At 42.9% G+C, this 14076-nt stretch overlaps 1 protein-coding gene across 1 annotated transcript in view; it reads left to right on the top strand.

Annotated features, from left to right (window-relative positions):
* Positions 1-14076, top strand: part of ADAMTS17 (ADAM metallopeptidase with thrombospondin type 1 motif 17) — an 86426-nt gene that overhangs the window by 63985 nt on the left and 8365 nt on the right. Inside the window, exons 18-21 of the mRNA XM_029283311.1 lie at positions 910-1067; positions 7279-7438; positions 8235-8370; positions 13553-13757. Coding sequence (XP_029139144.1) covers positions 910-1067; positions 7279-7438; positions 8235-8370; positions 13553-13757 — 659 coding nt within the window. The remainder of the gene's footprint in view (positions 1-909; positions 1068-7278; positions 7439-8234; positions 8371-13552; positions 13758-14076) is intronic.

The raw sequence follows: 14076 nt of genomic DNA, 5'->3' as shown, positions 1-14076 counted from the left end.
CTCTCTCTCTCTCTCTCTCTCTCTCTCTCTCTCTCTCTCTCTCTCTCTCTCTCTCTCTCTCTCTCTCTCTCTCTCTCTCTCTCTCTCTGTCTCTCTCTCTCTCTCCAGTTGCTACGGAAAATTCCCATCTTGCAATATTTCAGTACAGGTAGTCCTTTAGTGACTGTTCGAAGTTAAAGCAGCACTGAAAATAGTGACTTGTGGCCATTTTTCACTGCAGCGTCCCTACTGTCACGTGATCAAAATTCAGAGGCTTGGCAACTGGCGTGTATTTATGACGGTTGCAGTGTCCCAGGATCATGGGATCAATTTGGGTGACCTCTTTGACAAGCAAAATCAATCGGGAAGTCAGATTCACTTAACAACTGTGTGACTAAATAACTGCAGTGATACCCTTAACAACTTGTTGATGTCTTATTTTTGTTCTGGACTGGGCAACGCTCTTTGTAAACGAAGCTGGGTGCTTCATGTTGAATTGATGCTTGAGCGAGTTCCTTTCCACTTACTTTCATCCCACGCTGGCTGGCTTGATTGATTTTTGCACATTATTTTGGACAGGAAATGCCTTACCCTTTGGAGGTATCCAGAGCTGGAAAGAATCTGACTTGAAAGAAAGAGTTCATGCAAATTTGGAGAACAGGCTGAGAGGATTAGTTCCTGTTCAGGATGTGTGTGTGGGGGGGGAGCACCTGACAAAAGTTAAGTATGGAGAAAGACGGTAGTGGCTTGAAGGCTACAAATTCCCATGGGCTTCTTTTAGAAGTTTGGAAGCTCCAACTCAAAACGCCAAGAAGCTCACAGAAAGATGGATGGATGGTTGGACCATTTGCTGAGGAGACCTGCTTGAATTTGTGGCCGAGAAGACTTAAGAACTTTGTTGAACCCCTTTGCCTATTTGATTCTTTGCAGCTTTGAAAGATTCCAGTAAGAAATCCATTAATAGCGACTGGAAAATTGAACTTCCTGGTGAGTTTCAGATAGCGGGGACCACCATTCGTTACGTACGACGAGGTCTGTGGGAGAAGATGTCGGCCAAAGGACCAACCAAAATACCACTTCATCTTTTGGTAATTGTCTGACTGTTCGTTGTATTCTTCTGGAGATGTAAATGTTCGCGTTCTGACTTATTTTCTTACTGAAACAATTTACCTGTTAATGCCAAAGAGATATAAAATGTCTCCAAATAAAGTGGTGGAATCAGGAAGATCCTGGTCTCACTCTCCTGGTTGGCCAAGTCCTTATCAAATAATTTATAGATTACACAATAGCAGATTTGGAAGGGACCTTGGAGGTCTTCTAGTCCAGGGGTCCCCAACCCCCAGTTCATGGACCGGTACCGGGCCACAGCATGCCAGCAACCGGTCCGCGTAGACAACCAAAGCCCCATCCATGGGATGCAGGCAGCATTCAAAACCATGCACCCTCCGGTCCACGGAAAATACACCACGGAACCGGTCCCTGGTGCCCAAAAGGTTGGGGGCCTCTGTTCTAGTCTGCTCAAGCAGGAGACCCTAAACCATTTCAGACAAATGGCTGTCCAATCTCTTCTTAAAAACCTGCAGTGATGGAGCCCCCAAAGTTTCTAGAGTCAAAACCTTTCCACTGATTAATTGTTCTCAATGATAGGAAATCTCTCCTTAATTCTAGTTTGGCGGTCTCTTTGAAAAAGCTTCCATCTATTTAATTTTAATTTTAATTTGACTATGTTCAAAGCACTCTCTCTTGATCGTAGGCTGTGTTCCCGTCTAGATTGCAGACCGCAGTTAAACTGGGCTAGTCCCCAAACGAACCAGCCTGAGCTCATTAGAATGAATGAGATATAAATTAGGATTGGGTCCAGAACTAGGGTTTTAATTAAAGACCTTTGTGATGTGATGTCTTGTTACTAGGCAAAATTTATTGTTTGCTATTTTGAAAATGTGGCTGAGAAAGAGTTTGAAAATAATAGGAATAACAAACAGAGAAACGTTATGTAACCCAGCCAGGTGCTTCCCAGATGTGTTTCCCAGGATTCCAGGGGCATCTTGGAGTATTATGGGCCGGGGAAGGGTGGCATAAACCCTCTGGAAAGCCCGGTGCATTGTGAATATTTCAGGAACACATTGTGGATACAATCTCAGCAGTGTCTTCTCTTGATTTCTGAAGGAATAAGAAGGGCACATTAGGACATGTTCGGCACTTTCCTGCAGGTGTGCATTGCAAGGGGAGATCAGATTGAAGCAGCTTGATTTTTAGAGAAGCTTCGGCATGCTCTCCAACCACCCCCTCGTGCTTTTAGAATCAATTTTTCTAAGAACCTTAAAACATAAGTCACCCGGATGAAGGTAGGAAGACCTCTGTTGGAAACTAAGAAGGGAGAATGAGAAAGAGTGGGCAGGAGACCCACCGTAGAACTGTTGCACGGAATGAGTTTCAGATGATCCATTAGTTTCTGCAGTCTTGTTTCCAGATTGAGAGACTTCAGAAGTTTTTTCTCCCCCCCCCCCCGTCCCCTTTTTAACAGAACTTGCCTGCAATACATTACTGTAAGTATGTTTCTTGGAGAAATGAGTCTACAGTTAGGTATGTTTCAGACCTCCGCTTGGCAACGGGAGCGTCCAAGGGAGGCTGCCTCTTTCCAAGCTGTTCAGCAAAGTTATTCGCATCTCGTTTGGTTAAATAAGGGCAGGGTGGGGCTTCAGCTCTTTGGATCTTGCAAAAAAAAAAACCCCTCTCAAACTATAGCTCCAGTTGTCTGATTGCCTGAGCGCTGGCTCCCGACACAGACTAATAAAGCTCCTTCTGCAGCCGCAGATGTGTCGGCTATTCTCTCTCGCCCACCCCCACCCTGTCTTGCAAAAGATATTTGTCTCTTTTCATACAAGCCAGCAGAGCAATTTTTAAAAGGCGAAAAAAGTGCCTGCTTTCATAAGAAAGAAAAAAAAGGACCAGAACAGCCTCGGGGGGGTGTTCATGGAAGCAGAATTCACAGCAGATGTTTCAATAAACACTATAGGGTTCTAGCTTGGACCTGGATCAAACTTGGAGTGTAGAGTTGTCAACCCCTGGTCTCTGACATCATGTGCTGGAACAGCTGGCTGGAATCTGATGCGCAGCAAAGAGAAGGGCCTGTCTTAGCGACCGAGTGGTGGCTGGAAGCCAGGTTTCAAGTGTTTTAACCAGGTCAGGCCAAACTGGAAACTTCCTGTTCTAATGGGGCTTGCTTCTATACATCCCTGAGGTTTACGAACAATTTTTCTCAAGTAATTCGGTAGACTGATCTCTCTCTCTCGGGTGGAGGTTTTATTATTATTATTATTTTATTCTTTCTCGTGGGCCTGTTTCTTTCTCAGCCTTCCTCCATGGAGTTCAAGGGAGAAGGTGCCGTTTCTTCTCCTTCTCTTGCCTTTTATCATTGTGAGAAAAGTATGAAGTTAACGGTGCTAAAAGAAAGTGAGTAGACGTAAGTCTTCCCATGATGGCGAAGTAAAGCTTTGATCTTTCCAGGCTAGTTCACCATTTGGGTCAACTAAATGTCAACCAGCCCAGGTCATGGTTGTCCCAAAGGTGCTTTTTCCCAAAGGCAACTGGACTTTCTTGGTGTTTTTTTCTTCAAAAATGTTTTGCTTAATAATAATAATAATAATAATAATAATAATAATAATAATAATAATAATAATAATAATAATAATAATAATAATAATAATAATAATAATAATAATAATAATAATGAGGAGGAGGAGGAGAAAGGAGGAGGAGGAGAAGAAGATGAAGGAGAAGGAGAAGGGGAAGAGGAAGAGGAAGAAGAAGAAGAAGAAGAAGAAGAAGAAGAAGAAGAAGAAGAAGAAGAAGAAGAAGAAGAAGAAGAAGAAGAAGAAGAAGAAGTAGAAGAAGAAGAAGAAGAAGAAGAAGAAGTAGTAGTAGTAGTAGTAGTAGTAGTAGTAGTAGTAGTAGTAGTAGTAGTTGGAAGGGACCTTGGAGGTCATCTAGTCCAACCTCCTGCTGAGGCAGGAAACCCTATACCATTTCGGACAGATGGCTGTCCAGTCTCTTCTTAAAGACTTCCAGTGTTGGAGCATTCACCGCTTCTGGAGGCAGGTTGTTCCACTGGTTAATTGTTCTGACTGTCAGGAAGTTTATCCTTAGTTCTAAGGTTGCTTCTCTCCTTGATCAGTTTCCATCCGTTGCTTCTCATCCTGCCTTCAGGCGCTTTGGAGAATAGCTTGACTCCCTCTTCTTTGGGGCAGCCCCTGAGATATTGGAAGACTGCTATCATGTCCCCCCTCGTCCTTCTCTTCATTAAACTAGACATACCCAATTCCAGCAGCCGTTCCTTATATGCTTTAGCCTCCAGTCCCCTAATCATCTTTGTTGCTCTTCTCTGCACTCTTTCTAGAGTCTCAGCATCTGAAGAAGTTTTTTTTTATATGAGAAGCAAAACTTTTCCAAAGAAAAAACCCATAAAGTCTGGTTTCCTTTTGGAAAAAAAACCACCTTTGGGGCATTGAGATCAGCCTTCATGAAGCCCTTTCCCTCCAGCTGAGTTGGATTCAGGGCCTTTTTACAACTTGCAGAGGCCAAGGATGGGAGGCACCTACCAGCCGTTGCTGCATCCTTGCATCAGCATTACTATTTTTGTTTTCTACCCGTTTTTAAAACCATGAGTCAGCAAAGCAGTTTTCACCTCTTTGATAAAAGGACTAGGCTGTATGTATATCTGTCAAAGGGCAAGTTTTGCTCTGCCGTGCCTCCCGCATAAAATGGCCTTTTAGTAGCCATCCTCCTCCAAATGGTCTGGGCTGAATCCAGAAGTCAAAGCGAATTCTGCTCCTGAAGGGGACAGAGCGGTTAGAACTTATCTTCCTGTCCCAACATATTCACAGGACGTGTCCCCCAAATTAAATGCAACAGGAGGAAATTAAATAAACGTATGGGAGAATAATCTTACTAACTTGGTTTACATTAAATTAAGGTTTGGTTACATCGATTTTTGTTTTTGTCCCGAGTCCGTCAGCTTCTTCGGTCTGACTTCACCCAACTCTTTGTGGTGTCTCCCCAAAACATCCCTCAAAGGTTAAGTGGGGGTCGTGGTCCGTTCTACTCCCAAAGTTTTGCAATTCAAGATCGTCCCATCAAAGGCAGCACTTGACTTCTCCTAGTTTGTCTTGTTCAGAGAGGAGGAAGCAGCTACAGATGGCTTAGATTAGTTGGAAAGATTCCATACTACATATTAGATCGTGCACTTCTGTATTCATTTCAATTTGTTGAGTGGCTTCTAAATCCTTAATGGCCGTATCAGTTGCACTCCTGTCATTTGGCAGGGTAGAAAGACTCAGTTCCCTGTCTTCTCATCCTTAATTCCAACCTGCCGTAAGGTCAGGAACGTATCTTCAGGCACGTTGAGCTCAGCCCCTGACAAATGTATTTTATCAGGAGGAAAAAAAGCACTACCGGATGCTAAAACATTAATTCCTTTAATTTAGGTGCTTAAAGCTCAATCACCTACAAGCTTCTACTCCATTAGTAGAATAGAATAAAGCTGGAAGGGACCTTGGAGGTCTTCTAGTCCAGCCCCCTGCTTAAGCAGGAGAACCTACACCGTCTCAGACAGGTGAATGTCCAGTCTCCTCTTGAAAATCTCCCGTGATGGAGCACCCATGATTTCTGGGGGCAAGCAGTTCCACCGGTTAATTGTCCTCACTGTCAGGAAGTTTCTCCTTAATTCCAGGTTGCTTCTCTCGTTGATCAGTTTCCAACCATTGTTTCTCATCCTGTCCTCTGGTGCTTTGGAGAATAATTTGACCCCCTTTTCTTTGTGGCAGCCCCTCAGATACTGGAACACTGCTATCGTGTCTCCCCTATTTCTTCTTTTCTTTAGACTAGCCAAACCCAAGTCCCGCAGCCGTTCTTCGTATGTTTTTTAGTCTCCAGGCCTTGGATCATCTTAGTAGCTCTTCTCTGAATTTTTTTCCAAACTCTCAACATCTTTTTTGGTGATATGGGGACCAAAATTGGCTGCAGCAATGCTTTATTTGCACAACCTATTTACGTAAAGGTAAACAAGGCCCATATGAATTCGCGAGTTGCTGTAAGACCTCCGGTTGGAAGAAGAAAATGGGAAGGAGGACCTGAGACCATGAATTGCACAAGAAAGTTGGGCTGTTTATAAATTAGCATCCAGAAAGAAAGAAAGAAAGAAAGAAAGAAAAAAGGACCATGAAATAACCTTACGCAGCTCGTTCAACGCTAAATCCTCGAAATGTCTCTGAAGCAACGAAAATAACGGCCTCAAACAAAAATAGTCTTTCCTAAACTGGTACTCTCTGTTTGTGTGGTGAACCTCAGTTGTCAGGCTTCTTTTATAGCTTAGTCTTAACCATAGGGTCAGCTAGGCAAAGTGGGATTTGCAAATCCAGCACATCTGGAATACACCAAGTTTGGAAAACTGATCTAGAAGTTGATTAATGACTCTTCTTTGCTAAAGGTCAATGAGTGCCCCTCCCAACTGATGGGATGTGGAACAAGAGTGAGATTGGGGAGTTATTAACTTCGAAATATGCTATTTTAGCATTCCCAGCTGCATAATCAAACAATCTGGCTTGTGTTTCTTTGATTGCATGCTGCTGTTTGGTTTGGTTTTTAGGAGTGTTGCAGTACTATTTCAAGTTACCGTACCATTAGCCTAGTTTAAAGAAATATAAAAACAGCGAGCAACTGAACTTACATTGATTCCTCCCATTGAAAGAAACCTTAGCTTTTTTTTCTGTCTTAGCCTGAAGAGAGAGAGGTATGTCCAGCTTGCAAGGTTCTTGTGAAAAGTAAAATACTCCTATCTCCAATTTTTAGCTGCTTTCCTTTTTTTTTTTTAACCTTGTAATTTCAGAAATGCATTGCTATGATTTATCTTTTGGAACTCTTTTTATTTGTTTGTTTGTTTGTTTGTTTATATCATGTCAAGTGTTTCGATGTTAATATCTCTTCATCACTCTGCCCAAATGGAGAGCCAGTTTGGTCCAGTGGTTAGGGCACAAGGCTAGACAGCAGGAGACCCTGAGTTCAAGTCCCACCTTAGGCATAAAAGCCAGTCACTCTCTCTCAGCCCAACCCATCTTGCAAGGTTGCCGTTGTGGGTAAAATAGGAGGAGGAGGAGGAGGAAGGGTGTGTTGGATATGTTTGTTGCCTTGAGTTATTTGTAATAATAATAATAATAATAATAATAATAATAATAATAATAATAATAATAATAATAATAATAATAAAGGCAGCATATACAAACAAATGTTGGTTCTTTCAACCAGGTACTGTTATTCCATGATCAGAACTATGGGATACATTATGAATATACCATTCCTGTGAATTATTCCACTGAAAATAGAAGTGAGCCAGAACATCAGCAGGACTCACTGTACATATGGACACACAGCGGATGGGAAGATTGCAACGTACAGTGTGGAGGAGGTAACGTTCATTTATTTTTCTAAGGATTTGGTACCCCTACCTACTAGATGGAATTCTTGGGATGACTCCTGTTATTTATAAACTACAGCAAAATGAGATCTAGGTTGCTGGGAATAATAAAAAAAAGGTATGCTATTTTCATTTCAGACTACAGGGTAGTAGAAGTCCACAAGTCATAAAAGGGCCAATTTTGAAGACCCCTGCTTTAAAGCTATCATATCTGGTGAAGACTCCAAGAAACCTGGGCAAAAAAAAAGTAATCTCTTTTAATTGGAAATCTCAGCATTTGACCTGGAATGCAAACTCTTTTTTTTTTCCTTTTTCTACTGAACTGTAGCTCTTGAATTGACTGATCTGGGAAGATTGATGATCAAACGTTTTCCATCATTGCAGACAAAATTGGTCTGGAGAGGAATCAGAAATTCAAGACAATGAGCTGGAGACGATCAAGTCTTCCTTCCACCTAAGTAAAAAGCAAAAGTTCCCCAAAGTGTTCTGTAACTATTACATGATGGGAGAAACAAAAGTAGACTGGCCTGCCAAGAAATATGTCATCTGATCTGTTTTTGCTTCAGGTTCCTAAGTGGCTACTTTGCAAAGTAGCAAATTTTTTTGGGGGGTGGGGGGAGAGAAACCACTGACAATTTGCTTACAGTCGAGTGGGATTCCGCTATTTTCTGCTGCACCAATATTTCTGAGATCCAGAAATCCATTGCCAAACAACGGCGGATAAATATTTTAATAAATAGCTCTGCCTTGCCAAAAATCACTCTTTCCTCCTGTCTTTTGCCTTCAGGGGAACGGAAAACCGTTGTCTCCTGCACCCAGATTGTTAACAAGACTATGATACTGGTGAACGACAGTGCTTGCCAAAGGGCAACCCGTCCAGAGCCGCAGGTCAGAATGTGTCATGCCCATCCCTGCCAGTCCAGGTAAGAAGCGTGTTGCAAATATCAGAAATACATTTCCCTTGGAATACCTAAAGAGTTAGGGCTGAAAGAGCATCGTATGAGCTAGGAGAGGTCTTGGGAGCAAGTCACCAATCTTCCGCCTAGTAAATGTATTTGGACACCAACCACGCAACAAATGGTTGTCATTTTTTATGAACAGCCACACCCTGTGCCCTATTATTTAGGAGTGACATGTTCTCAGTGCCATTATTATTAATGGTTGGTTGTGCAGTCACCCAGGCGTTTATGCTGGATTTGGCATTTTTGTGCCCCTTTCCCGAGGACTTGGCAAGGCAGTTGTTCCTTGATGGTGCTGAAAGTATCGTCACAGGATGTAAGCTATTCCAAGGAAAGCTGCCTTTTGCAATTGACTGCTGGTACTTTTGTCAATGCCGAGGGTGTTCAAGTGGTGCTCCAGTTGTTTCTGAATTGCCTCCAAATTGATCAGTAGAGTTTGAAGCACTGAAGAACGAGCATCACTGGATAGAGATTTCCAACTGCTTTTATACTTTCTAGTAATAGAAGTTTTGATTCATCCGCTGGTCAAACCATAACTAAAGTAGAGATAATTATGCTAAGCAAGCTCCATCTTATGGGGGGGGGGGGGTTCTCTAGCCAGTGACCCTTTTTGTCTGCTAAGATATTCATTTGCTATTTGGTCAGAAACGGAGTGAAGGAGACAATCTTCACACTGATTGCTTCCCTTCCTCGAAGTCCTAGTGGACAATCATTTAAATATGAGCCAGCAGTGTGCTACAGCTGCCAAAAAGGCCAACACAGTGCTAGGCTTCATTAACAGAGGGATAGAATCAAGATCACGTGAAGTGTTAATACCACTTTACAAGGCCTTGGTAAGGCCACACTTGGAATACTGCATCCAGTTTTGGTCACCGCGATGTAAAAAAGATGTTGAGACTCCAGAAAGAGTACAGAGAAGAGCAACAAAGATGATTAGGGGACTGGAGGCTAAAACATATAAGGAACGGTTGCTGGAATTGGGTATGTCTAGTTTAACGAAGAGAAGGACGAGGGGGGACATGATAGCAGGGTTCCAATATCTCAGGGGCTGCCCCAAAGAAGAGGGAGTCAAGCTATTCTCCAAAGCGCCTGAAGGCAGGACAAGAAGCAACGGGTGGAAACTAACCAAAGAGAGAAGAAACCTAGAACTAAGGAGAAACTTCCTGACAGTTAGAACAATTAACCAGTGGAACAACCTGCCTCCAGAAGCGGTGAATGCTCCAACGCTGGAAGTTTTTAAGAAGAAACTGGACAGCCATTTGTCCGAAATGGTATAGGGTTTCCTGCCTGAGCAGGAGGTTGGACTAGATGACCTCTGAGGTCCCTTCCAACTTTATCATTATTATTATTATACAATGCTAAAGTGTCTTTGAGCAAGCTTATAGTCACTTTAGAGGTCAGGCAACTAAGAGTGGGACTGTTGTTGCTTCGAAGCACATGGCCAGACAATGCTCCAGGCTTGGCCACACCCCGCTCAGCATTTTCACATTCCTTCCAGGTTGGCCATACATTCACACTTCAGAGACTGCCAAATGGAAACATTTTCTGAAACACATTCCCTTCATCTCTGTAGAATTTAAATTTCCATTTGTGTTTGCCCACACAGACATTAGAAATGCATGCTTGGCATATCCGTTGACCGAGAACATCTTAAAGAGAACGTTCTCTTTCACCATGGATAGAGTGTTGTTGTTTTTTTTAAAAAAAAATATAGAGATATATTTTCTTTTCAGAAACTCTTGAGTTTGTTTTCCAAGTCCAAATGGAATTATTATAGGATTCCTAACAGTACGTTCTTCTGTTTTCCACAGCACACTCTAGACTTTTTTCTGCACGAGTTGTAGGAAAGGAGAACAGGGGTTGTAATTTCTGACACTGTGATAAAGTTACGCAGTAAATCTGGGATGTTAAACATGATACTCCCCAGAAAGTGAGATCAGCGGTTACCCTTAAGATCTGAAACGTTTGTGTTTGACTCTTTGATATTCAATTCTCCAAAAGTTGTTATGTCTTTGATTATCCAGCTCTAAAATTGCAGTACGGGTAATCCTCGTTTAGCAACCAAAATTAGGATTGGCCACTCCGTCGTTAAGCAAAGCAATCACTAAGGGACACAACAACTGTGCTGATGATCTTATTTCAGCTTTCCTTTGCTTTACCGACCTGCAGAGGTCACAAACGCATGGGTTGGTTGCAAAGTTATTTTTACATCACCGTTGTAACTGCAGACATTCATTAAACAAGGCAGTCCTTCAGTTGTCTTACCCCGCAGTGTGAAAATTTGAATGGGAGGAAGATCATTAGAGAGCCAACCCACAATTAAGGAGAAATTTCTTGTCAGGGAGAACAATTAACCAGGGGAACTGCTTGCCTCCAGAAGTTGTGGGTGCTCCATCATTGGGGGTTTTCTAGAAGAGACTGGACAGCCATTTGTTCTGAATGGTATAGTGCAGCGGTTCTCAACCCTTTGGGTCGCGACCCCATTTGGGGTCGATCGACCATTTCACGGAGGTCGCCAAGCAAGGCTGTCCGCCATTTTTCCCCCCTTTTCCGGCGGGTGCCTTACCTCCCTTGGGCTGGGCCAGCTGGTGGTCGGCCTGCTCCGTCTCTGCCGCTTGCCAGCTACGCCTCGGCCGGCGCAGGGGGCGGAACCACGCATGCGCGGCGCTCCCGGGCAGGGAAAGTCCTCGACTTACGACCGGTTGGGTAGTCCTCGACTTACGACCGGTTTAGTCCTCGACTTACGACCAGTTTAGTCCTCGACTTACGACTGGTTTAGTCCTCGACTTACGACTGGTTGGGGTCGCGGCATTAAAAAGGTTGAGAACCACTGGTATAGTGTCTTCTGCTTGAGGAAGACTTCCTAGATCTCTTCCAACTCTGTTATTCTGTAATTCTGAGTTTGAGTAAAAAAAAATAAAGCCTGTTTCTTTAGCAGCTTTGCGATGAGTTCTTGAAAGGAGAAGGTCCCAAACTCTGCATTTCCCCTCCATCTTCAAACAGAATTCTTGGCTCTTCTCAAGTTCATTTTCCTGTCTTTTCTTATACACCACTGAACTGGGGAAAAAAAAAAAAGAGGTATGGGAGTCTGCCTTTTTTCAGCTGCCTTTCTTTTCCCTTCCATCAAAGTCACCATCTATTTTTTTTTCTCTCCGTTCTTTGCCCCCACAGCTATAGATCACATTCGAGTACACTACCACAATCAGGCCTGCAGGGCAACCTTTTTTGTTCTTGAGGCGTGACAATAAATTAGCGAAGCAGTTCTCTCCCCATCCCACCCATAGTGTTACGCCGCCTTCCATCTGATTTGAGTTTTCAGCCAATAATGGTTAACCAAAGCCCTAATTTTTTTGCTCCTGGGTTTCATTTTCTTTTAATTAAGACGGCTGGCTCGCGGTGGTCTTTTGGCCCATTCAAACCGTTCCTTGTCTCTTAATTCCTATATACTGCTTGGTGCTTTAGAACCGGGCCAAAGACAAAGATGAGTTTGCTTTGCGATGGTGGCGGTAGTGAGATGGCTAATCAAGTTGACAGGCTTCAAAGCCAGACTAGAATTTTAACTTCCCAAAAAAGGGGATGGTTTTCATGCTTTATTTCATGCTCCCACACATCAATGGCTCTAACTAACTGCTTTCTTTTGACGTGAGGGTTTTTTTTTTCAAATTAGAGAGGAAAGCTGCCTTCGGAACAGATCTCCCTAAGTGCTTCATGGATGCCATAAAGAGCATTTATCAGATGCATTCCTTTTCATCATAACTGTCAGTTAAGGCGTGCTTTGAGATGTTCCAGCTTTATCGCTTAGATCTACCAAGAGAGTCGTGAATAGTATCTGGGAAACCTGGAAGAGCAGATTGATGAAAAGTTGGAGAGAGCCTAGAACAGGGACCCTCCCAAACTTTTCAGCTGAGTGAGCCCTTGATAAAGTTTCAGATTATTAATCAGCCCCCAGGCCCGTACAGTGTTATATGAAAATCATTTCAAAAACACTATTCTAACTAATGGACAATAACAGCAATAATAGACCATTCAAAGCAACTCTCACCGATGGCTGACATCTAACCCTGGGTAACGGTCTCCCTGCTAGCCCCTCAAACTATGGAGCTCTACCAAGACCCCCAAAAGTATTGGTCCCAATCAGCTTTCTATCATTTATCAGCCACCTGTTGACCCCCAGACACTTATTGATCCCTTTGAGAGTCCTATCAACCCTTGGGGGTTGACATTGTCCACCTTGGGGAACTCTAGTCTAGAACCCAGTTAGATCCCATTTAAATCATCCAAGGAGCAACCAGATCTTTTCAGAAGCATCTGAGAATTTCACACAAGGATTACATTTGGAAATTTTAGAATGACATTTGCCTGTATTTATTATAGAGCTGTGCAGCACTTCAGATTCAAAAGACACTCGCGGTGGGAGACGCTCAGGTAGCACCAGTCAATAATGTGTCCACCCAGCTGTATTTTTTCCCCCGGATCACACAGCTGCCCTTAGCAGCTGCCACACAGTCCTGGGAAAAGATGTGCTTGGTTTAAGGAGTTGTCAACGGATGCAACATGAGACCCAGGCATGTCTGAAGGCCGGCAGGTTCCCAACTGATGGTGCCTAATTCTGCTTCAAAAACCGAGCTCCAAAAATTGGATACGGGCAGATTTTGAGATAGTGTAATTGCATAGAGTTGAATAAGACCGAGCATCACATCTGCCCTACAATAAAGCAGAAAGGGCGGTGAATCTATATGCTACTAAAGCTCTCGTGTCTCTTTTTCTGCAAACTTCATTTGGAAATGGCTCATCGTAGGGCAACCATTTTTGAACCAAGGTACTTCAAATAGGCTAGCTTGTATGCAAAATCCTGAACCCATGACTCCCATGGAATTTGGCGTATTTAATAAAACATTTTATCCATAAGACGACGTGTCATAAAATGTTTCCTATGGTCAACTCCTGGTGTTTATCGGTTCAGGGCACCCTGAATTTTTAAGAACATTTCCAATACATTAGAAGCTCTGCCATTGTGGAAGGTGTTGAGGAATCTGATCAGGAAATATCTCCAAAACAATGACCCAATGGGTCATGGGTTATCTAGTATCTCTTCATCACAAGGATTGTGACTGTCCTGCTGTTCTTTCTGTGATTGTTTGAACAGGTGGGTTACAGGACAGTGGAGTCCTTGCTCTTCAACTTGTGCCAAAGGCCTCCAGCATCGGGAAGTGACATGTGTCTATCAACTGCAGAATGGTAGCTATGTCAACACTAGAGACCTCTACTGCCTTGGTCCCAAGCCAGCAACCATACAGAGCTGCGAAGGCCGAGACTGTCTTTCCATCTGGGAAGCTTCAGAATGGTCTAAGGTATTTCCAGTCTGGTAGAAGGAAGGACTGATCATTGTGAGATGTAGCTAAATATCTGCTGAAGTCAATTGGTTGAGATTACACAAAGGGCAGGACCATAACAACAATAATATAAACAAATATTTATTTATTTATTTATTTATTTATTTATTTATTATTTTAATTTATATACCGCCCTTCTCCCATAGGACTCAGGGCGGTTCACAGCATATTAAAACAAATAATATACCCAAAATACAAAAATACACAGTACAAAAATACAAAAGAATAAACCCTGATAAAAGCCAAATTAAAACCAAATATTCCCAGCTGTGTTACC

Source organism: Protobothrops mucrosquamatus, unplaced genomic scaffold (genome assembly GCF_001527695.2).
Source record: "Protobothrops mucrosquamatus isolate PMUCROS unplaced genomic scaffold, P.Mucros_1.0 scaffold53, whole genome shotgun sequence".
In the NCBI taxonomy this organism is placed as follows: domain Eukaryota; kingdom Metazoa; phylum Chordata; class Lepidosauria; order Squamata; family Viperidae; genus Protobothrops; species Protobothrops mucrosquamatus.
This window is presented reverse-complemented; position numbering and strand designations above follow the sequence as displayed.